Source organism: Sminthopsis crassicaudata, chromosome 1 (assembly GCF_048593235.1).
Source record: "Sminthopsis crassicaudata isolate SCR6 chromosome 1, ASM4859323v1, whole genome shotgun sequence".
NCBI lineage: Eukaryota > Metazoa > Chordata > Mammalia > Dasyuromorphia > Dasyuridae > Sminthopsis > Sminthopsis crassicaudata.
Genome location: NC_133617.1, coordinates 533,906,214 through 533,931,933, shown reverse-complemented (window position 1 = coordinate 533,931,933; position 25,720 = coordinate 533,906,214). Strand labels below are relative to the sequence as shown.

At 30.5% G+C, this 25,720-nt stretch overlaps 1 protein-coding gene across 14 annotated transcripts in view; it reads right to left on the bottom strand.

Annotated features, from left to right (window-relative positions):
• PAM (peptidylglycine alpha-amidating monooxygenase) overlaps positions 1 to 25,720 on the bottom strand; it is a 344,584-nt gene that overhangs the window by 36,498 nt on the left and 282,366 nt on the right. For 11 of the 14 annotated variants that reach the window (XM_074281870.1, XM_074281880.1, XM_074281881.1 and 8 more), the window contains 2 exons: positions 23,586 to 23,903; positions 14,681 to 14,810 (listed from right to left, as the gene is read on the bottom strand). In XM_074281870.1, the coding sequence (XP_074137971.1) occupies positions 14,681 to 14,810; positions 23,586 to 23,903 (448 nt within the window). The remainder of the gene's footprint in view (positions 1 to 14,680; positions 14,811 to 23,585; positions 23,904 to 25,720) is intronic. The other 3 variants (XM_074281882.1, XM_074281883.1, XM_074281884.1) reach the window with 1 other exon arrangement.

Below are 25,720 nucleotides of genomic sequence, written 5' to 3'. Positions count from 1 at the left end.
CAGGAAGACCTGAGTTCAAATTTGCCTTTAGACATTCAATACTTCTTAGACGTGTGATTTTGCCCAAGTCACTTGACCCCAACTGCCTTGTAAAAACAAACAAAAAAGAATTTAGGGAAATGGAACTCAATGTGTTCATTATTTTTCTTTTTTATCCTGTTTCAACTGTCCAACAATTTCTTAGTGGCAATCAAGTTCAATCTATGATAATTTCATTTTTGGCAAAACTGAATTTTTTTCTTTACATCATCAGACTGTGAAAAACTATGAAAAAAGCTGTTCATACATTATAGTGAAAAATGAAAATAAAATAATATTCAAGTAGAATTACATATTTTTGAAGTGTATTTTTTAATTAAAGAAAATGCTAAGATTAATCAAATCTGTTATAGTTCCATTGATTAATTGCTTGATATATATTTGAACTCATATAGTCACTAGTGGAACAAAATCTTTAGAATTATATTATCTTGCTACATACATACATACATACATATATGTATACATATACATATATGTATGTATGTATATATGTATATATCTATGTCTATCTATATTGCAGTTATGGGATTTTTTGGTTGTTATAGCCTCTTTCCTAATAATTTTTTTTGTTTCTTAAAGATAACAGTAAATCTCTGAAGTAGTTTTTATCAATGATGTGCTCACTTTAACACAATATTGTTCCACCTTAGTCAAGAAAAAAATGAAGTAATATCATTTATTTGTAATAATAGGCAGTTAAAGTCACATAGTGACATCTAGGAAATACACATTTTTCTGGCATGCAGATACATTATGAAACATTGTATGAGATTTTCACTGAGACATCATTTAAGGGGAAATGTAAAATTGATTAAATGAAAATCTCTGTGAAAAATCTGCATGATGGTACTGAATTAAAAGTGATAGGCTTGCAAGAAGTATGAAATAATGTCTTCTTTCTTCTGACAAATGTGAACATCGATCATATTTCTAAAAATCTAATTTCAGTACGGATAGCTCTAGTGAATATATCCTAATCAGTTCACCAGGAGACAGCTGTACTTGACTAAATTATCAATGATCTTTTCTAATTTTCAATTTGATTTCTAGTCCCCATCAAGCATACTCTTCAAAGCAGAGTTATCAGAAGGTACTGCAAATGACAAAGACTTCATTGATATTGTTAACTCCCAGAAATGTTTAGATCTCTGGAAAAATTAATATAGGGCTACAGATATTTGAAACACTTTGGAGGTATACACATACACATGCACTCCACAACCACTAACATGTGTGAGAATATTTTAGGAAGGTATAGTGATACATATGGAGGGAAAAACACAGAAATCATATTTTTAAAACCTAAGTTATCTGGCTATACTTTCTTGCCTGGCTCTTTCCATCTTTGTAACCACCTGCAAACCTTCCATTCTTTGGAATTTATTACCACATCCTCCTCACCAAAAATTGGATTCTCAACTTGGGATCACCCTAGGCTCAATAGATGGATGAAGTTTTGCCTTATTTTTCCTGGAGTTAAGCCCTCATCACACTTTCCTGAGGCATCTCCCAAACTGAGCTTGTCTCACCCTCTTTATCTCTGCTTTAGTATATATAGTTTCTACCAATGGAATATAAACTCCTCTTTCTTGCTTTCTTATATTTGTATTCCAAGTGCTTAGCACAGTACCTGGAATATAGATAGTTTTCTATCTAAATATATTTTTTTTGTCTAAAAAAAAATCAATCTAGTTTTCACAACCAGCCTTCCTCTCTCCCTCCTTTCTTTCTTTCTTTTTCTTCTTTTCCTTCTCTCCTTCCTCCCATTTTTTCCTTCCTTCCTTCCTTCCTTCCTTCCTTCCTTCCTTCCTTCCTTCCTTCCTTCCTTCCTTCCTTCCTTCCTTCCTTCCTTCCTTCCTTCCTTCCTTCCTTTCTTCCTTCCAGTAATAGTTACATTGCATCTTTCTCCTTAATTATGTGACTAAAGGCAGATGCTGTTCAAGTAAAAATAATGATATACTCTCTTATAAGAGTAGCAGCCCTTCCTTTCATCCTTATGATTTAAGTGTACTAGGATAAGGATACCCACTGTGCTAACATTTATTATTTTAATCTCAATAAATCTGCATGCTCCCGGATGATTTGTAAATGTACTTATACTTTTTATTTTCATTATCACTTAGACACATGTTCACTTAATACATCACAAGATGTGTTATCTTGTCCAGTAGCATTTGAATGAAGTGCTTTGTATAGGCAATAATGATTTCCATAATGTGGAAATGGTATTTTCCTCCAAAGTCTAGGACTTATAAATTGAATAATTTAAGTAAGCTAAAACTATGCTTAAAACAATTCTTAAATCCCTTCATTTGTATAGGGACAGGAACTATACATATACACATATACACCCACATACCCCCTATATATAGGTTAAATATAGATTAGTGATCTATTTTATGATTGTCTTGAATGATACAAATTGTAGCCCATTCACCTTTTATTAATCTGAATCATTTTAAAAATAATTTCCCTTTTGTCTGGGGTCCACCTAATATTCTAGGGATCTTTTCTTTTAATGTTCCTGATACTGTATGGATACCAATGGAATATGCACTGTTTATTTCTTTTTCCTGCTGTATAACTAGGTTACCTTCTTTTTTCCAAGTCTATACTTCTCTGATGACATCCTTTATGTTGTGCTCTTGTATGAGTTTCCAGTGATGATGTACTCTAGCGTCATGACCAGTATATACCCTTCACTGCTCTTTGGGTGACTCTTAACTTTACTTAAGTTATGTATTATATAACTCAAAGTCATATGGCATGAAAACATACTGCTGTTAAAACATGGAGGAGGGACAAGGTAAAGTACAAGGGATATGGTAAAGAGAGAGATTGAGAAAGAAAATAGTAAGTAAAAATCAGATGGAGGGAAATTCACAAATAGCAATCTAAACTTTGAACATGAATGGTGGCAAAAAACTGGAAATTGCAGAGATCCTAATCAATTGGGGAACTGCAAAAGAGTTGTGATACATGGTTGTGATGAAATACTGCTTTTCTATAGGAAATGACAAACTCAGTCATCTCAGAAAGGCATGGAAAAGTCTTCATGGAATGATGAAGAGCAAAATGAACAGAACCAAGAGAACATTATATATAGTAACAGTAATATTGTTTTAAGAAATACTTTGAGTGAATAAATTACTTTGACTATTATAAATACACAAATTAAAAATGAAGGACATATGAAAAAAAAGATGCTCTATCCAGAGAAGGTACTAATAAGTAGAAGTATATATATCTATATCTACATATATCTATTTGTGTCTAATGATACTTGTCTTTAGGATGGATGCGGGCATGGGAAGTGAAAAAAGAGAAAAACATCTATATGAAAACGTTGTGTATTTGGAAGGAATACAAAGTTGTACATAGCAGATTTGCAGTTTTATGTGCAATCATCTTTTTCATTTTAGTGTTATGAAAATACTCATTTTGTTTAATGAATTGAAATAAATAAAATAAATTTATAAATAAATTAAAATATGGACCAATGTTTCAGAGATGTGAATAAAATAATAAAAACAATAACAATTATATTGGATTTTTATAATCTCTATAATATATAGTCTATTGCATATAAAATCAGTATTATTGACAATCATTTGTACTCAATCAGGATAGTTGTCCCATTTCCCTTTTCAAATGTTTATAAAGTTATAGAAAAAGATAAAAATGATACCAGACTATTGATTTTTCACTTTCTTGTAATTAATTTTTTAAGTTTGAGGTGTATTAATTGTGCATGTAGATAAGTTTTATTCTGTGTTAAATTATACTTTTCTTTATCTTTCTTATTTATTCCAACATTATTTTATTTATACTAGAACTTGTTATTAACTTACAATTCAGCAATTCCAAAGTTTGTGACTTGAAAATTAAGATTAAATAAGTCAGACTATAGACAACAAAAGGCAGACCAAAAAAACTAGAACCATTCTTTACTGAAAGTATGCTTAGTATGAATGAAATTATAGGGAGTTGGCAAAATTTTTAAAGAAATGAATAAGCTAAATATCTTTTTAAAAATTGTTTTGTTCTTTTTTGTCTTATTCGAAGAAAATGTCTATTTCATACCAGTTTGGTTTATTATCTGAGGCTATTTAGGAGGTGCTTCCCACATGTCAGAACCTTTTTTGTCCTTTACAATCCATACTTCTTCATCACAATGATCATTAGTTATACTATTTTTATTATAATCTTCCTTGCATCTCCTTGATTCACTAGCAATTTTATTACAAACCTTGCTTCACCAGTAATACAAGTATGTATTTTTCTTTCTCTAATCCTTCTACTTTGACTATTTTTATCTTTTGTTATATTTGTTAATCTGCAGAATCATTTGTGAATATTTTCAATTGATTATGCAAATCTTTAGATGCACCATTTGGAGGCATTGGTGTCTGTTGCTATATATGACACAAGAAAGAAGCCAAGTCAGTTCCCAACTAAGAGCTTATCATCTAGCTAAATTACTAGTTCCAGCACTACAAAGCAGTATAATGTCTAGCATTTTTAAGAAAAAATGTAGCTTTAAGAGAAGAAGTGGAACTATAATAAGAGCAAAATACTCATTTAGAATATATACTGTGCTTTTAATAAATCATCAGAAGAGTTTCTATATGCTTGAGCAAACAGCATCAAGAAATATTTAACCAAACAGTTTCTTGAATAAGAGACCATTTCAAATCCTTTTATTTGCAAGAGCTAGAGTTCTGTAAAAGAGAACAGTTGTTTTGTTGTAGCCACACAGGGAAGAGATTTATATTCTTTCTCTTGCTCTCTTTTCTCTAAAGAAAACCATTAATAAAAAAATGTTTTTCCTTCCAGATAGTCAAATGGATAGATTATAAATGATCTTGTGATTCAAAGAAAGATAACTGGACAGATTCATAAATAGATTCTAGATAATAGGGCTGATTAAAGCATTGCCATAGCAAACTATTTATTTTAGTGTTATAAAGAAGCTACTCTGCATTATGGAATGCACAGAGCTTTCTATTTTACTCAACCTTTTTTTCAGGATATCATAATATACTTGTGCATTTTATATAGTTTCTAAGAAATTGATCATTTTTGTTTGCTTCTTAGAAGAAGCACTCATCTGAAGAAACAAATAATTTCTAATGCTCAGAAGTCATAATTCTTTATTTTAAAAGAACCTTATTTCCTAATAGTGTTTTGTATATTAGCAGCTAATCAATTGGCTAGGATACATAAAGAAATATAAAATAAATAATAATACTGAAAGAAAATAAACAGTTAAATAGACAGAGGAAGTTTTAAAAAGTGAGTGAGGGTATAACCTAGATTTGAAAATAGATTTTAAAAATGTAGATAAAATAGTCATGAACACTCAGATAGAAATTATAAAAGAGAAAACTGCCAAAAGGCATGAGACAGCCAAAAGAAAAATTCCTGGATTGCCACTCAAATCAGGAAGCATTCCAAGAAGAAAAATAGGAAGATATTTAAAGAAACTAATGTGGTGGCACGAGTTCTGCTTAGCTCAGTTTTTCAAATAATAGGTAGAGATGATAGGAAGAGGGCATTTGACCAAAAATGACTGCAAGACACTATTATAAAACCATAAAAATGTTAAGAGAGTTAAATTCTTAGAATGAGTGAAGACTTTCAAAAAAAAATGCTGAAGAAAACAAAAAGGATATTTTTAAAGGCCTGATTCAATTTAACAAGCATTTATTAAAGTACTCTTCTAAGTGACTGGGATATAAAGGTGCCCTCAAAGGGGTTCATATATTAATGGAAGAGGGGTACAATAAAGACAATACAAAAGCCCTAGGATTTTGTTTGGGAGACAAAGATGAATACTGAAGGATTGGGCATACTATTCAAGAAAAATGGAACTCAAATCCTGTGTTATTTCTGGGAGCCAGTATGGTGTGATGGAAAGAGTACTGCTTCTAAAAAAAAAACAAAGAAAAACCAGAATTCAAAGCTTGGGAAATTAAAAAAATATCTTACATTTGATTTTTTCAATAATACGTGGATAGTTACACTTATACCACTAATCTTACTGGATTTTGGAGAGTGAAACACTTTGCAGATCTTGATATCCTAAATGAATCTTTTTTTTCCCTGTCAAATTCATTTAGACAATGTTTCAATTGTGTCCAATTTTTTATGATTCCATTTGGAATAAAAGCAATTCTTTTTTTCATCAAGGAGGATAATCTTCAAACTAGAAAGTCAAGTTACCAAACATTTATTAAGCACTTATTATATGCTTAATATTAAGTGCTAGGGATATAGCAAAAGTCTCTGTCTCAAGTTGTTCAAGTAAGGAAGACATACATCTGTATACAAACAAGATACATACAAGACAAATCAGAGATTATCTCAGAGTCAGTGCTGCATTAAGGAGGTTTAGGAAGAGTTTCTTTGAGGAAAATAGGCCTTTGGCTGAGACTTGAAGAACCTCAAGGAAGTCAGGAGATGGAGATGAAGAAAGATTTCTAGGCATGAGGGAGAGCTTGTGAAAATTTTCATTTGAGAGATAAGTGTTGTGTATGAGAAACAGCAAGTAGGGCTATTAAAATAGAAGGTCAAGGAAGGAGAGAAGATAGTAATAGTATATACTGGCCTTTTAAAATGAGATCAAATTCTAGTTCCAGATTAATTATATTACTGTAGTTAGAACAAAAAGCTTCTAGCTATGAAAGTAGTAGTAGGCAATAATACTCAAAGAATCATTAAGAAAGAAAAAAAGACAATACTGGGCACAAGGAAATGTTCCAGTTATTAGAAAAGTGGGGAAAAAAGATGGATCACAAGATGTATAGAGCTGGAAAAAAGTTCTAGAAACAATTGTGATGTAAATGATTTGTGAGTTCTAAGAAATAAATAAGCATTAAAAAGAAACTATGCCAAATAAACTTAATTTTCTTTTTTATTAAGTTATGAAACTGGTAGAAAAGGGGAATTCTGTGGACATAAGACACTAGGATTTCAACAAGGTATTTGGCAATTTCATGGATATATTCCTAACAAGATGGAGATACAGGTTTGAGTATGAACAACTGTCCTTAAAGTGTCTTTGGAAATGATATCAGTCTGGATACAGATCTACACAGATAGAAGCTCTTCTTGAGTTCTTATAGAGTTCAATTCATAGAAGTACAAATTGCCATGACAAGTTGGGTTCCTCAATACTAGTGTACTTTAAGTTTGTAATCATTTTTCTCAACAATGCTGTGTGTACTGTGGGAGAATGTATCTTAGATTTGAATTTTGGGGAAGGGGTTTTGTTACTACTGTTCTTACTATACAATTTTAGTAAATGACTTTGTCTTAAATAAATCATGTGCTTGTAAGTTATGGGTCTGTTAGTGTGAAGCCACACAATACCTTTGAACCTAAGGGCAGTAGCTTCTCCCCTCTGGAAGACTAATAGTAGTACTTTGGACATTATGCTATACAAAGATTTAGGGTTGGAAGGAACCCTGGAAATAATTTACTTGAAACCTTTCATTTACTAGATAAGGAAATAGAGAGCTGGAGTTTTAAAATATTTTGCCAAAATTTACACAGTCAGTAAGTACCAAAATAGAATTCATAACCAGGTCCTTTAATTCTAAACCACTGTTCATTCATAGGATTTGTAGTTGAAATAAACCTTGGGGTCCTGAGACCAAGATGGGTAACAGACTTTTGCATGGTCACAAAAGAAGTAAATGTCAGAGGGGGACTCGGAGCCCAGGGTCTCCATCTCAGAGGCTGCTGTTAGAAGCCTTTCTATTGTACCATACTGCGTTTCTCTGGGACTTAACACAAAGTTCTGTCCTTATACTTAAACATCAATTACATAAAAATTGGCTTAGTTGTCAAAGCTCAAAATGAGCCAACATAATTATATAGCTGGCACAAAAACTAGTGCATTCTTAGGATGCATTAAAATCTTTTTAATGTGTAAATTAAAAGCATCCTTGCACTAAGTGAAGTAAGTATTACCAAGAAAACATTGTTCACAGCAACAAGATTATGTGATGATGGATTTGGCTCTTCTCAACAAGGAAGCAATTCCAATAGACTTGGAAGATGGAAAATGCCATCCGTATCCAGAGAGGGAAATATAAAGACTTAATGTGGATCAAAGAATAATATTTCCACTTTTTGTTGTTTGTTTGTTTTTCTTTCTCATGTTTCTTTTTCTTTTTGATCTGACTTTTTCTTGCAAGCTTGATTAATTAACCTATGTTAATGTTTAGCACATGTTTAACCTATATTGAATTGCTAGCTTTCTTGGTGAAAAAGAGGAGGGAAAGAGTGAGAAAAACTGGGAACACAAGGTGAATTTACAAAGGTGAATGTTGAAAACTATCTTTGCATGTATTTGAAAAAATAAAATAGTATGTTTAAAAAAGCATCCCTACATTATATACTGTATTAGTTCTAGACACCATGTTGACAAACCAAGACCTTTTTGTAGAAGGCCACTAGACTGTGAGGGATCTGGAAATTATGTCAAGGGTTATGTTATGAGGTTAGCTGAGAAAATGGCATTGCTTAGTCTGAAGAAGAATTAGGTACATATATAAGATATCTTCAAATATTTTGTGTTTCTATACCAGATAGGATGCTAACCACTTGGTAAAAGTTACATAGGAAGAGATTTTGGATGATTGTAAGGAGAAATATTTAAATAGGGAACTTGAACAATTTAGTGAGCTTCCTTGAAAAGTAATGAAGTCCCTATCACTGGGCATTTTCAAAAAAGAAACTGAATCACCATTAGGAATATTATAGATGGGATCCTGTATTGGAAAGAGAGATTGCACTCGATAACAGAATATTATGGTGGAAAGTACTATAATTTTGGAGACAAAAGATACAGTTTCTTGATCTTTACCTGTTTGAGCTTGAATAGTTCACTCAACTTCCCTAGGCCTCAGCTTCTTTAATGAAAAAATGAGGGAGTTAGAGTAAATGGTTTTTTAGGTCTCTTTGAGCCCAAGTCTAAGAAATCTTTTAGGTTTAAAATTTTAAGAGTGACAATAGATCTTGATGATCTAATTCAGTCTTGGACCATCCAGCTACCCAGATCATATTAAAAAGTAAAGGGTCAGTCCACTGGGTAAACAGGTAGATAAAGCTGTTCTTTAAGATATAATCCCAAACATCTGTGATTATTTCAAGTAAGAGACCTAGGAACAGCTGTTCCTATGGAAAGATCTTTCTAATCCCTGCTGGGAGGCATTTAAACTTTAAAGAGCTGTAGCTGCCATGCTGTACTAATGCTCTGACAGATAAAAGGCTTCTTTAAAATTTCATGACACTGCTGGAACTACGCATTTTCCACCTCCATTGGGAAAGTTATTTAAAATAGTCATTTTGGAGAGAGGGATGAAGCAGAAGAAAATACTAGTTAAACATTTTGGTGAAAAAATTTGGCTTGCTAATTCTTACAGTCTTACTGCCATATTAACATGGCACTATGTAGCAGAGAGATAAGGTTGAGACAAGACTAGTAGTTATATGAGAGATGCTAAATTGAGCTTTGACTAGGGCCCCTAGAAAGCATTACCTACTATAAACATATGTTGACTCTTTACAAGTTTTGTGATCTTTTCCAATAGTAATAACATTTATTAGGTTTAGATTGGAAAAAAAAATCCTGGCCTTAGGGCACTTATAATTTAAAAGTGGAAAGTCAATATGGGAAAGATTGTACAGAAAAGTTTAATGGGATTTTATTCAAGGTATTCAAGTGGTCATAGCTTCAGGAATTCAATTTCTATCCCAAATCCAATCTTGCAAGTATCTTACCACAATAGTTACTCACTACGTATAAGAAACATTGAATATTGTAAAAAGTATCCTCCTTTCACTGATGAAAGGGATGTGTAATCATGCAAATGTTGCTTTTTTTCTAATATATCATATGGAAGGCAACATGATTTGTGCACATACAAGCACAGTGTTTAGAACACAGCAAACATTTAATAAATGCTCTTTAGGTGACATGTCAGTATACAATTCTGCATCTATAGCTCATGACAAAGTAAAAACAAATGCAACAATAATTTACCAAACCTTCAGGAAGAAATAAGCTGATATTATATAAAAAACCTGAGAATTCAGCTTTAAAAGAGTTTTATTTTTTTAATATTGTAGGGAACAAAGCTAAAGAATTAAAAAGGAAAAAGAAATAATAAATAGTACTATCTTTAAAAGCAATAAAAGGCAAAGAGGAAATAGTAATTTATAAAATGTAATTAATGAATAAATCTGCTTTTAGATATACTTGAATTTAAAAAACAAATCCTCGGGCAGCTAGGTAACACAATGGATAGAGCACTAGCCCTGAAGTCAGGAGGACCTGAATTCAAATCAGACTTCAGACTTGTAAAACTTCCTAGCTCTGTGACTCTGGGCAGGTCACTTAACCCCAATTGCCTCAGCAAAAAATAAAAAATAAATCCTCAAATGATGACAACTATTAGGTAAAAATATTTCAGTATCTTAACTCCTTTAGATCAGCATTGATAAATGACAAAAATATGAACAGGTAGCTTCCAATGAAGAAATCATAACAATTTAGAGTCATATAAAATGATCTGAATCATTATTTATTAGAAAAATGCAGATTAAAACAATCTTGAGATACCATCTTACACCTACCAGATTGGCTAAAATGATAGAAAAGTGACAAAGACTGGAGAGAATGTGGAAAAATTGGGACACTAACTCACTGTTGATGAAATTATAAAAATAACCCAACTATTTTAGAAAGCTATCTGGAATTATGCCAAAGAGTTATTAAACTAGTTATACCCTTTGATCTAGCAATATCATTATTTGGAATATTTTCAAAGATAATTAGGGAAAAAGGATATTTCTAGATAATGGTAAAAAACTGGAAATTATTGGGATACCCATAAATTAAGGAATGGGTGAACAAATTATAAAATATGATTATAATGAAATACAATGCTATTAGAAATGATGAGCTCAATGGTTTCAGAAAAACATAGATAGATTACACAAAATATTGAAGAGTGAAATGAGCAGAACCAAGAGAATATTGTAGATAATACAGCAATATTGATTTAAGAATAACTTGGAGTGAATAAGTTAAAAATACCCAAATTAAGTATAAACAACGTATGAAGAAAGACACAATCTGCATCCTGAGAAAGAATTGATAAACAGAAGTATGGATAGAATAATTTTATACACACATACACACACACACACACACACACACACATATATATATTTATTTGTGACTTATCGTAGCCAACTCTAGGATGAGGGTGGGAGAGAAATTTATAAGATAATTTCGTATTATATATGAAAGGAAAGTTGTGTGCAGTAAGATTTGTTGTGTCATGTACAATCATATTTTTGTACTATGTTATAAAATGATTGCTTTTTTTCATAAATTAAAAATAAAATTCAAGTTAAAAAAAGAAACTGGACTTTGTTTACAAATGGTAATCTATGTGACATATGGATTCTTTAATAAATAGATTTTATTTGGCTTGAAGCAATACTTGTGCCATGTAGTATAGCAGAGAAAGTCAGTATCTTGGCTCTGCCACTTACTATCTGTGTGTATCTGAGTTAGTAACAATCTCTTTAAATCTTTTTTTCTTTTTTTGTAAAATGAGAATAAAAATAAACAGGGATTTGAGGAAAGCATTTTATAAGCTATAAAAGACTAAACTTTGTAAAATGTTATATAAGTATGTATTTTTATTAGTAGTATTCCGCTATTAAAGTCTTATACCAATATCTTATGGGATTGTGGAAGGGACCCTGGATTTTTTATAGGTGATGTGCTAAAAATTCTGGCAGGTCCTATCTTACTATAAAGGTTTTGATTATAGGCCTGGCAAGAAACTGTGTTTATTATCTCTGGAACAGCCTAGCTAACTTTGGAGGAACTTATCACCAAAAGATTAGTTGGTCACAGGACGATGATTATTTTGGTTACATCAACTTTCAAAATATCATTTTTCGAGTCTACATTGACAAAAGGAATATACATGAAATATGCCTGTGAAAATCAGATTATTTAGAGAACTGAAGTATTATTATTGCTACTATCATTTGCACAGAAACATTTTTTATAGTTGTTTTGTGACTTTTGCTTTCCATTTAAAAAAAAAATTCAAGCCATTGGTATTTACTTAAAGCAGCCATGATATAAGACAGAAAACTGTATTTTTAGCATTATTCATAGTTGGTAATGATGCTATAATTTTCCTGTTTGGTAAAATGTGCCTGAAAATTCATTTGGAAAATATAAGAAGTTTCCTTAAACTTAAATGCATCTCCATAAAAAATTGTACTAATAGGTTACGTTTAAATTCATTTGTTAGAAATATTATGAGGTCCTTTTAAAAGACTGGGAAGTTATAACAGAAACTTATGAATCAAAATATTGCATTCAATTGTCTCCTTTGAAATTTGAAATTTATATAGATAGAAAATATTATAAAAGTTCCCTTAATCTGTCATATTAGTTGTCATAGGACTGGGCCTGTTGTAGGAAATTATTTGCAGAAGGCTGCCTATTCCCTTTTCATATTTTATCAATTATAGTTTTAATAAGGTATAAATAAATCTCATAAAGATATTATAATGATGATAGAATAGATATGTGGTCAAAAATTACTGATATCCACTCAGTGGTCTTTTGTAGATGTTAAAGTTATCCATTATTTTTCCCATTCTTTAGTATCTTCATCTCATTCTGATCTTGGTACAATGTTTTCAATGATTTAGTGTTTTCCAGAGTGTTTATCTCCAGAATAGACTTCAACTTGTATTTGTTTTCTCTTAGATTTTACTTCTTTAAATGTTACTTCCACTTCCTTGTATAGAGTGTCAGAGACTGAGCTCTTTAGAGTCTGGCTGTGGCAGTATCATTGTTATTGATGTTATGTTTATAGAACTTTTAACCTTCCTATTTCTTTATGCTCAGTAATGCAAAATGGAACTTTCATAATTCTTCCAAAAGGGAGTGTTCATGGTAATATTATATAGGATTCCATGCCTTGATAAGTGAAATCACAGAATTAACTTTTTTAAATGATTAACAATCAAAACCTAAAAGAGTGATATGGTGATTCACTTCTCCTGTCCTGTATGATATTCTGAGCAATGACTATGGAAATTCCCTGTAGAATATGTGGTTCTTCATAAACATCTCTTTATGGAAGATATCGTGTGAAGAAATCAAACTTTGGAATGTTACAATGCTTCTTCAATAATATCCATGTTTACTAAAAGAAACGAGCAAAATAACTCATAGAGGAAAAAACTAAATAGAGGAAACATATCTAGGAAATGTATGTGAATGATCAGTTTATTTAGTTACTATGTCAGTGGATATATGTACTAGCCTGGAGGTAGACAAGTTGGGACCAGAATTCAAAACAAGAATAGGAGCAGTTTAGATTGCACTTGGAAAATAATGCAGTACTTGCAAGGATCCTAAGATTTTTCCTAGCACAAAAATCTGCATGTATGTTTTTTTGTTTTGTTTTACTGGAAATATATTTCATATAATAATATATACATATATATATTTGTTAATCTGCTAAAATCTATGACTATTACAGTCTCTACATTTTCAAAGGAGCAAGTAGCCTGTAATACATTTCTAATAGCTTCCTATGTATAAGAAATAGTGTTTGAAATAACATCAAGGAGATATATGATCTCAAAAGGCAGAAGGTTTGTCATGCAACAAGTGATAGATATCCTGAGTTCTCCAACTGGAAAACAAAAAATCTAAATTTTGTCATTCTGACACAGACCTCTATGAAGGATCTATAGACAATGTGGATAAGAATGATACATGATGAAAAGTCTGACTGGTATCAATGTAAGGAATATTAATACTGATGATATAAGATTAATTGAATACTTGAACTATCTTTATCAATGCTTGTTTCCTTAATTTTTTCCTTGACATTACATTAGCTATCATTTTTATTTTTTCATTGTTTTTATTTAGTATCTTATTTTCCATTAGTTATATGTAAAAACCATTTTTAACATTCATTTTAAAAACTTTGAGTTCCAGATTCCTTCCCTTCTTCCCTCCCTATGCCTCATCCCCCAATTGAGAATGCAGCTATCATTTCTAAATCTATGTGAAATAGTAAAGGTAGAGCCCTGCTCTTCACTTGTTTTTAGTCAGAATGTATATATGTATACACACATGGTTACATATAAATATAATATATAATATAATATGTATACATTTTTATTTCAAATATAGTTTTTTATTTTGATAAGGGAATTTCCCCAATTTCCATGAAAACAGATAATTTTTCATTACTCCTTCAAGAGGTGTCTCTCTTCCTTCCATTATTTATTACCAACTTGAGGAACAAAGAAGCACATAGTAGGCAATATGTGTATATATGTATGCATATATATTATATGTATATAAATGACAGTTATTACTATTACACTGTCACCCTAGCTTCCAAATATGCTGATGAGATTTGTTCTTTCCTTGGAAATGAAAGTGAAATAAAAATGAAGAACAGAGAGAATTGTGAACTGCTCTTACCAACTCAATCTGATTTTTAAGGAAAATGATAAAGCAAATTTTCCTTTAAATTTACCCCATGAAAAGATATTTACTTACTTTCCATCCCAAACATGATCACCTCTATGAAAAATAACCAGGTTGCTATTAGAGTCCAGAGCCACTCCAGAAACCTGTCCTGGTAGGAGGTATACACCAGGCCAATCCAGTGCCTCTTCTATGTGAAAATCTACAAAAATAAATTAATATATTTGACATGGAAAATAAAGTTACTATGAAGCCACAAGGATTTGTAGTGATTTATGAGCAACAAAATTTTTGTTACATGCAATAGTATCACTAGATGCATGAAAACTAAAACAACAACAAACCAAGCCACATTATTTTATTAACTTAAAAATATTTAATTGATGTTTTTTTTTTATTTCCCAGAACCCCCAATAGAACCCTCCCACAAACAAAGAAAAATAGCTAAAATCAACCATCACAGCAACTGCACCTGATAATATATATAACATTCCATACCTGGAGTCCACCACTTCTCTACAGAGAGGAGGGAAGTATCGTTGGGCCTCCAGAGGCAAGATTGGTCATTGCATTTAATCAAGGAGTACACTTTTTGATAAAATGCAACTCATGCACAAGCCAATGGCATCCTAAGCTACAACATAGGAAGTGTGACATAGTGGAGATAGAGTGTTGGACTAGAAATGAGGAATACATGTGTTTGAATCCCACCTGTAACACTTACTAGCTGTGTGACCATGAGCAAGTCCCGTAACCTCTCTGAGACTCATCTGTAAAATGGGGATAAGAGTATCTGTAGTACTTCTCTCACATAGTCATTGTGAGACTCAAATAAGGCACCATACTTAAAGTGCTTGATAAACTTTAAAGTGTAATATACATGTTAGCTATTATTATATTATATGATATGCCACCTTTTCTTTAAGTAAGATACATATATAAATAAGTCATTGAAGACCAATTTAGATAGCTCTCTTTTTGACATAATAAATCTTCTTCTGAAGCATAATAAATCTGAAATAATTTTAATCTGGAGTTTTGGGGGGAAAAGTCAAATTATGATATCAAATGTGTCTTAAGGTTTTTAATCTGATTTAAAAAATATGAAAAATAAAACTACAAGCATGCCTGCTTAATATTATTGTTAAATATATAATTGATATAATTAAATTAATTATTAAAATCAGTAAATACAATTAATATGATTTTTGAATAACTTATGATTATCTCTTGATTGTGAATTATATCTGACTGCTGGTTACTGTTAAACTTGTGGTAGAGGTACTCTCCTTTAATATTTATTTTTTATAATTTTCTCCTGCAGGAGAATTAGGAAAAAAATTATTAGACTTTTCATGAAATTATATTGCTATCCCCAAACTCAAGTGAAAAATAATTTATTGGGCAATTATTGAGCATTTGTGCAAATTGGTGATAGGGATAGAATAAGTCTCTGTAATCTAAAGATATTTATCAAATTCCATTTTAATCAATCATTTCCATAGTCTTTCTCACAAGACTTGGGACAAAGAAATAGAAAATATAATATTATGAGCATCATTTGTCCCATTCACCCTCTGGTATATGTGACAACATGCCAAAAATGTCTTTAAAAAGCAAAGCAGAGGGTCTGGATAGCTTTTAGAAAAGAAAACATATTAATAGTGAAATAACAGAAACTGACAATAATTATGGAAATAATTGGGGGGTCTCACTCAATGAAACAGAATTTCATTTCTGGATGGATATAAAACAATGAATGAAAAATAAGTTTACTTCCTTTTAATTATGTTGGAGTTCAGAATTAACTTCAAATAGCTGATTTTTGAAATCTCTTATTCATTCAGATTGTCTAGACAAAAACTCTGAACTACTGGTATAATGGTTTAATTGGTAAGCAGAAATGTATTTTGTCATAAACATAAATATTGATTGCAGCCAATATTCTCAATATCACTACTTGGCCGAATTTGATCAGGTATTAAGGATGAGAGGCAATAAAAAGAACACTAGATTTCTATTCTGAGGATCTCAATTTCGATCTTGACTCTGCTATCTATTCCCTGTGAAATCTGAATCAAATTACTGTCTTGCTTTACCTCAGTTCCTCAATAATAAAATGCAGGCATGGAGCTGGTGACTTCTATGGTCTCTTTTAAGCTCTAAATGTTTAATGATTTGATGTTATTGTCATGCAATCAACTTGCCAAGAGTTCAGATAGATTAGGTGAGGCAGAATATGGGTTTCTTACAAAAGTATTTCTCCAACTCCACTTAGCTACATTCTTGTCAAAATATAGTAACTATCAATAAAGTTTCCTTGTACTTTCTTCCTTTACTAAATTAAATTTCAAGGTGAAAAACTTTGTTTCTCACTTCAAATTTGGTACATGGAGGCCTAAAAAGTTCAAAATTACAGTTATGTTACCTTTGAATATTATTTTAAGTAGTAAAAACAGCTCACATTTATATAGCACTTTAGGATTTATAGGTCTGTACATAATGTCTTTTAATTTAATTCCCACAAAAATTATTTAAGATAGGTACTGTTATTATACCATGTCAAGAAAGAAGACCTGTACTTGTACTCCCAGATCTTATATAATATTAAATTTCTTCCATATGAACTTGGATAAATACTCCTATGTCTGGATGTCAGTTTACCTGATTCCAGTCCGTTACCTGAATCACTTGAGTGTGATTATGTCCAACTTAATATTTGTAAATCAACCTGAATTTGAGAAAATCTCAAAAAAATTATATTAGAAAATCAAAACAAATGTGAAGAAGTAATTTTTGTTAGATGGTTCATTCGAAACTCTTGCGATTTTAAAATTAATAAATTTTTATTATACATTTTCATATTTTTCTGCAGTGAATAAAGCAGGCCTCTTTTTAGTCAGATGATATGGTTATGTTTCAGAAGTTATAGTAATTACTATAATTTTAAAAATCCAATATTATTAATATTTACAAATGAAACAGGAAGGAAAAACTTTGTTATAATCTTATAAAGAAGAAAGGACACTATGACAGAACTTGGGACCATAAAATTTTATACAGTTCCTTTTTTTGTTTGTTTTAATCCCAACTTGGAGTTTGATTTTAATTTCAGATGCTGGGACACTATTTTAAATTCTTATGCTATTAATAAAAAAAATTAGAAAGTTTAACATCTATTGTGATTTGGGGCATGGAGACATATAAATCTTAGGAACATAATTTTCAAAAGATGTACATTTGGTGCAATTTTTACATTATTCTGAAACTGACATGTCAACAAAAATTACCTTGCAAAATCACATTTGGAGGCAAGAACTAGTAAGACTGAAAAGTTTTAAAACAAATGGATTAGAGGGAAAGTTGCTCAAAGAAATAAGGTTAAATAAAATGATAATTTGCATCTGTAATGAGTAAAGTAAAGCTTAGCTATAAGTATATATGTATATATATGTATACATATTTATATATATATGTATATATGTATATATATATACACATATAATCTTTAATAACATATCAAATTTAATATATCCTGAACTCATCAATTACAAATAAATCTAAACTAGTTTTCCTGGTGTGGTTCTTTCTAATTTTTTTTCCTCATAAATGAATTCTTTTAAAGCGGAAAATGTAGGACAATTAGAATAAAAACAATGAAATATTTTATTTCCTCAATATTCAATTCATTTGTCATGTAAATGTTAAGGATATATTAAAGGAAAAATTCTTAACCACACAAAATTTGGGGATAATAAATTTCCTTTTGCTTCTCAAGTTCACAAAGTTAAATATTTTTCACATCATACAATATACAAATGCATGGCAATCCAAGAAAATCACATAGCTTTGGAAGGCTATAAAATATAATGGTAATCTGGCTAATGTGGAAATATGTTTTGCATGACTTCATATACGTAATGTGTATCATATTTCCTGCCTTCTCAGTGGGTGGGAGAGAGGGTAGAAGAAGGAAAAGAATTTGGCACATGTAAATGGCATTGAAGAAGAAAATAAGCATGAGAAAGAAAAGCAGCTGCACAAATACACATACACAAAAATAAAATCTGTGCTGAAAGTGAAAACTTTTAGGGCAATAAGAAACTGGTTAAGTATCTGAAGGAGGAGGAAAAATACTAAAGAATAAAAAAGCTTTCAGACCTTAATATTACCCAAAATTGAAACTAGGAGAATACTAATCACTGCTTATTGAACCAAATATCTATTTTTCCAGATATACTAAATTTTTGTAAGCACACTCTATTTCTTCAATAGAAGTGTTCTTGATGAAAACTGGCAAATTTTTGCAATGAATTTTCTTCAGTTTTGCAACCACATACTGGTTAAAAGTATAACAAATTCAAGATACAGCTATCTTAAATGATGGCTTTAAATTTTTTTCCTATTTGTTGATGCAAAAGGAAGCTTTAAGCATCTCCAGCAAAGTGTTTCCTAGAAACATATCAAAATTATGCAAGAATCCCTGAAAAGTATAACAGACATAGTCTTGTTTGACAATTCTCTGATTATTGATTTGAAAATCAATTAAAGCATTAAACAGTAACATTCTTGCCAAAGGTATTCATTATTGTTATAGAAGAAATTCTTTATGGAATTCAAATCAAAAAGGGATTCTCCATATATTTGTGAGATTCTTCAGATTCTCCTATTTTCTGGTGGTAATGGACTAACTGCATCAAGTCCCTTCCAATTGTAATGTACTGAATGAAATTCATAACCAATCAAAATTGTTTGGTCTAACTTCCCAGAATGGAAAAATCCAATAGAAATAGATAATCCATTGTCTAGACTGCAATATGCAATTATTCTTACAATTTACGAACTCATCTATCAGTATATTATCTTGGACAGATACTGCAAATGGGTAATATGTTGGATAAAGAATTGAGCAGAAGAAGAAGGATAGGTTGCATTGCCTTTGGGAAATTGCAATGTTCATTTCTTGATGTTTCTGAAAAAAAGGCTATGTCTTAACATCAATATTTTCCTGATAATGTTGTATGGTTGTAAGATATTGGAACTATAGTCCTCTTAAAAAAACCTGTAACTGAAGATCACCCAAATGGCAATTTCCAGATCCATAGTGGGTATGAGTTGAGGGTAACACACCATTAATAAGTAATTATGCAAATGAAAATATGAAAGATGTCATCCAATTGTTTATTAAAAGAAATGATCAAAAAAAGATAGACTGATGAGAATGAGAATGAGGGATAGTTCTTGTGGTAAACTGGCATCATCACCATATCAAAAAAACAAAAACAAAAACAAAAAACAACCATAGGATGAAGCACTTGAGAAAAATACGTAGCCTGCCTGCAACAAATTTATGGGAGGACACGAAGAGATGCATAGGATGATTAAGAATGGATGAATTACAATCTTTGTTGTTTGAAAGATTGAGCAAATCACTGATCCTTGAAGATTATTGGTATATTAGTGCAGCATTGTATCATAGGCTAGCATACAAGAAATCCCTTTCTTCTTTATGAAAACTTTGTCAATGAGGATAAAATTCTGAAAGGAAAGAATACTTGCAAAAGTGAAAAAAATCTGACTCTACTTTTTGTGGAGGTCAGCATGGCCACCAGAATTATAAAGAAGAGCAAAACTTCACCAGAGACCACATTTTCTGTTGGTAGTTTTCTAGTTTATATTCTTTGACAGATCTAGGACAGAATTTTCCAGGACTAACTTCTAGATAACACTGTGACCTGGTGATTCCTTAAATTATAGCATGGTTTTGGATTGAAACATAGCATCCCAGAACTGATCTGTGATACATCAGTTCTATGCTTAATATATTCATATAATTTTTCATAAAAGTATTTGTTTTAAGAGAGACAGCAAGGCATACTGGATAGAGAGGTTTAAAAATCATAAAAACCTGGTTTCACATCTTAACTGAGAAATATAATTGTGGAAATAGGTGCATGTTACCCAAAGTATCTAGTGCTCCAGGCAACTTTATAAGACTGTGAAATACTTATGAGTTGAAAAGTTGTACTAGCAAAGAATGTGTCCTTATCAAGGTCAGAGTATTCATATGAGGAATTCATATTATTCATTTCCTAATAAAATCATAAATATGGGCCATGTGTGCGCTCTCTCTCTCTCTCTCTCTCTATATATATATATATATATATATATAATTATCAATATTATATTTTTCATCACATATGATACAACTTTGATACAAAAACCCCTGTAAGTAAAACAGTTTGTGATATTATTTGCCATTTTTAAAAGCTTTCAAAGTTGGGCAGTGAAATGAAATCAGAATAAATAATTTCATGCAGAAATACATGATTATTCCTTTTTTATAATCAAATTTCCTATTGTATGTTATGGTCACCTATCTTTTTATTAACTAGTTTAATATTCATTCAATTACAATGAAAAAGAATGTTTTGAAAATAAGATGTCCCTTTTGTTCTATATATCAATCATTTTACAAGGCAAGAGGAGTTTTAAGAGTTGTAAAGTACTTTAAAAATAATTAAATCCAATCTTCTTATTTTAAATATGAAGAAAGAGAGGGTCAGAGAAGTACAATAACTTGTCCAAGGTCAAACAGATAGGATTTGTTGTGACTTTTAATTAAATGATTTCCATTCTCTTACACTGCTATCTGCATTTATAAAAGTCTTATTTATCCAAAAAACCTATTTCAGACATTTAAAATGATTACTATTATCATTCTTATTATTTTAGTTGTTTAGTCCAGAAAATTTATATGATTTGTCTATAGTAACATAGGTAACCAAGTGACAAATCTTGTATTTGAAGTCAGCTCTTCTTTTCACGATTTCTATTCTAACTTTTTGGTTGACACTATTTGTCAAGAAAATAGTACTTTAAATCTTACCCTCTGAATTTATGCCAATTGTCAACTGTAATATTTTGAAATGGGTGACAGAAAGAATTAAATAAAAGAAGCAATAGACTTTTCTAAAGTTGTAATTCATGCCTCAGAGATATTATTTGGGCAAATATTTGTACTCACCAAAGCTGATCTTTTGGCTGACATATTTCCATGTTAACATATTTTGCTATATACTCAGAACACTTAAAAGTGGGTTACTTCTGCTTGAATTTGAACTGGTGTTAAGTCTGAATCTTCCAAATACTTGGTTCAGGCCACTAGGCCATTCCCAAAAGACAAAGATTTGTTCTTTGCAAAATATACAATTGTAATTTCAATAACAAATAGAAATCATATGGTAATAAATAACTTATGGCTGCCAGCAAAGATTTATTTGGCAATGTCAGCCCATGTGAAAACAACATTGCCTTTCTAGTTTGCTTAGACAATGGTAATGTATAAGTATCAGTTATTTTTCAGAGAGAATTTCCACATACTTTTTTTCTGACTTTCCAAATTAGTAACATGAAACACAATCAGTATCATAGAGGCCACAATACAATTGAAGATATATATGTATATATATGATGCACCCATAACTTGCTCTAATGGGAACCTGAAGGGAATAAGTTATTTCCCTAAACATAAAATATAGCACGGTAAGAATTAAAGATAAAACTGATAGCTGTTGATGAGCTTTATGTCCCTTCAGAAATAACTACTCAAATTTCCAATTAAGATAGTAATAGATAATGGAACTTTTAAGAGGTCAAAATTATAAAAAGAAGTTATAGTTTACAAGTCAAATCAAATAAAAATGCTGATAATTCCTTTGAGAAGGATTTAAGTATCTTTAAGAAATGGGCCTATAAACATAAAAAATATTAGGAATTTGCTCACCAGATTATGTTTTATATTGCTTTTCATTTGGAATAATAGAGAAATGTTCATTTAAGGAAAATTTTCATGTTAAAATTAAACTTGACAGAAAAGTATAGATTAAATATTTTTTGGTTACTATAGTTATTATAGTTTTTTAAAATATCTAAATGTAAGCATATGATTTATGATAAATATAACTAAGCAGTATACTTGTTTTATGAATACTTATATATATGCTTTTATATAAGTAAAAAGTAATATATACTAAAGATACTAAAAATAATATTTATTATAAATAGCTATAATATAATTCAATTAGACCATAAACATGACAATCTCTTTGGATAATATTTGAGAGGATTAATTTTTCTTCCTTATACGATTATACCTGTTTTGAAATATAGTCAGTCATTACCAAATAGTCTGTATTTATTACTCTAATTTCTTAATGTATATGAAAAACATTTCAGCTTTTCATATAAGATTAAAATAGAATTAAAAATTAAACAATGTGAATCTTTAGTTATAGATGATGCCCTTATTAAGTGTACCAAAATGTAGTATAAATAATTAGAACTAAAGACTACATTATTGTTTATTTTATGTGTTTTTATTTTTGACAAAAATAAAACAATTAGTTTTAAAGTATTTTTAAAAAATCATTTCTTTCAATACTAACTTTCTTCATTCAAAATTCATTTCCCCTTCACATAGCTAATATCTTGAATGGATTTTGAATATCCATTTAAATAATTCAGATTCAAAATTTATCATGACATCATCAAAGTAGTATATATTATATAGAAATTCTTCATATATGTTTATATAAATATTATTTTATAACATATTTTAGTTTAGTATATATAAGTAATACATTTCTGTTTATTATACTATATTTAATATATACAAATAATATATTTTATAGATATAAATATATATAGATATAAATATTATATGTCTAATTATATAGTCTAATTGAATTGTCATATGATATTAGATAAGAAAAAGAACAAGAGAGTATGAGAAATGTGCCAAAGACAGGTAAAGAGGTGATGAGGAGGATTCTGCTTCCAATAATGGGGGCTTCTTTTAAAATTTTTTTTTTGATAAATTACTTTATCCAACTTTATCCAAGTTGTTATTCCCTTCAGATTTTGTTAATGAAACTCTTATTAGCATTACAATCCTTATGAAATGCCCTAAACCCACCTCCTGAGTGTTCTGTTTCCTGGGTACCCTCGGCACGTAGGGGCTGTTGTAATGAGAAAGGTTTGTTCTCTTGTGGTTTCAAAGTAGATTCTAGTCTGTGGAATTTGTGAATTCTGTCTCTGATAAGAATGGCATTGTCCCTCACATTATGGTCGGCTCCCTCCCTGGGACCAGACCAATCAAGGTCCTTCTTTTGTACTACATTAGCAATTTCAGCTACCAGATCTGATTCTGCCTTTTCTGTAGGATTATACTTATGCACATGAACAACATCTTCCCTTTCTCCTAGCAGCTTGGAAATGAGGGAATAGAAATCACCTGCACAGGAAAGAGAAAAGATAAAAAAGGAGGAAAAAACAAGATTATAATAAGGTTGAAAAGTTTCCCAAAATTTCAGCAAAGAAAAAAAAAAAAGCAGTTCTATGAAAAGACCTTGTCTCATCTTATCTTTTTATTATCAAAGAGAAAATTTTCCCAGTCTTTCATACATTTCATACATCAAAAAATGATAATTAAGAACAAGAAAAATATAACTTACAACATATACATTAACAATATGTTTTTTGCTATTTTGGAGATTACAAACAATGGACTGTATGACCTCTAAGAAAATATTTGTAAGGACAATATAGTGTGTACATAAAGCAAATTTCAGTAAGGATAATTACAATAGATGAATTAATTGGAAGTTGAAGCCCAAAGCCTTAAAAAGGGAACAATCTCAAAGAATAATTTCTGATTATTTGAAATAATTCCTTAAAGAAAATAATATTAAAGTGTTAAGTAATGGAAAATTAAAGTACTTTTTGGCTAAGTATAGATCAGTTTCCATAAAACAGGCCACCAAAGTCTAAATTATTTGTACTTGTGAAAGAAAACATATACCTTTATATTTTATTAATTCCATTGATTTTGAACAAAGCTAGTATTCAAGAATATTGATTTTTAAGAAAAAAACACTCTATTCTAGATAATATGATTATTTCCCAATGATCTGTCTAGGGCTCTCTTCTTTTCACTCTTTACTTACCTGGTTGCTTGATCAGCTCTAGTGGATTCAAAAGTTTCCAAAATCTGAATTTTTACTCCTAGTATTTCTCTTGAAATATAGTTAGTCATTACCAATTGCCTATGTGGATATCTTTATCTGGATTTTCCATCAGTCATAATAATAATATGATAGCTAATAATAACAGACATTTATATAGTACCTACTATGTTACAGACTAAGTACTTTACAACTATTATCTCATTTGAACCTTACAATAATTCTGGAATAAATATTATCCTCATTTTATAAATAAGGAAACTGAGGCAAACAGAGCTTAAGGGATTTGCTTATAATCAATCTGAGGATGGATTTGAATTTAGTTCTTCCGGACTCCAGGCCTGGCACTTTATCCACTGAACCACTTAGATGACTCATTTATCTCAAACTCAACATGTCTGAAACAGAATTTACTCTATTTTCCCAATACTTATCTTTCTTTAAAATGTTACAGTCATGGAGTTTCACAACCTTAGAACCAGAATTGATTCTTCTTACTCATTTTCCCATGCTTTTGCTGATTCTGCTCCTGTTTTGCATTCACAGTTTTACACAGTTCAGATCCTGATAACTTGTCACCTGGATAATTAAATTGCACGACCTTTATTGTGGTTTTCCAGTTTCAAATCTCTGCCTTCTCCAGTCCACCCAGAAAACTTTCCTAAGTTAGGTATTTAAAGCCCTCTATACTCTGGCTACCACCTTTTTTCTGGTCAAATCTCTGAAGATTTTCTTCTAGACACATTGGCTGACTGGCTATTTCCTGAACACAAAACACTCATTAAATTCATGAGTCCCTCTCTTGTATGAGAGCTGAAGCTTAAGTGTTTTTCATATAAAACCATTCCCAATATTTCTCCCTACTCTCATGCGACTATAAGCCCCTTGAAGACAGGGACTGTTTCATTTTTTCTTTATGTCATCATAAATTAGCATAATTACCTTGTACTTTAATAGGCAATTAATAAATATTTGTTAAAGTCAATTGAAATACTTTCAAAGGGGAGCTTTTTTTTTTAACTAGGAAAATAAATCACTAAAATAATTCCAAATTTAAAAAATTTATGTTTCTACTATTTGTAGTAAA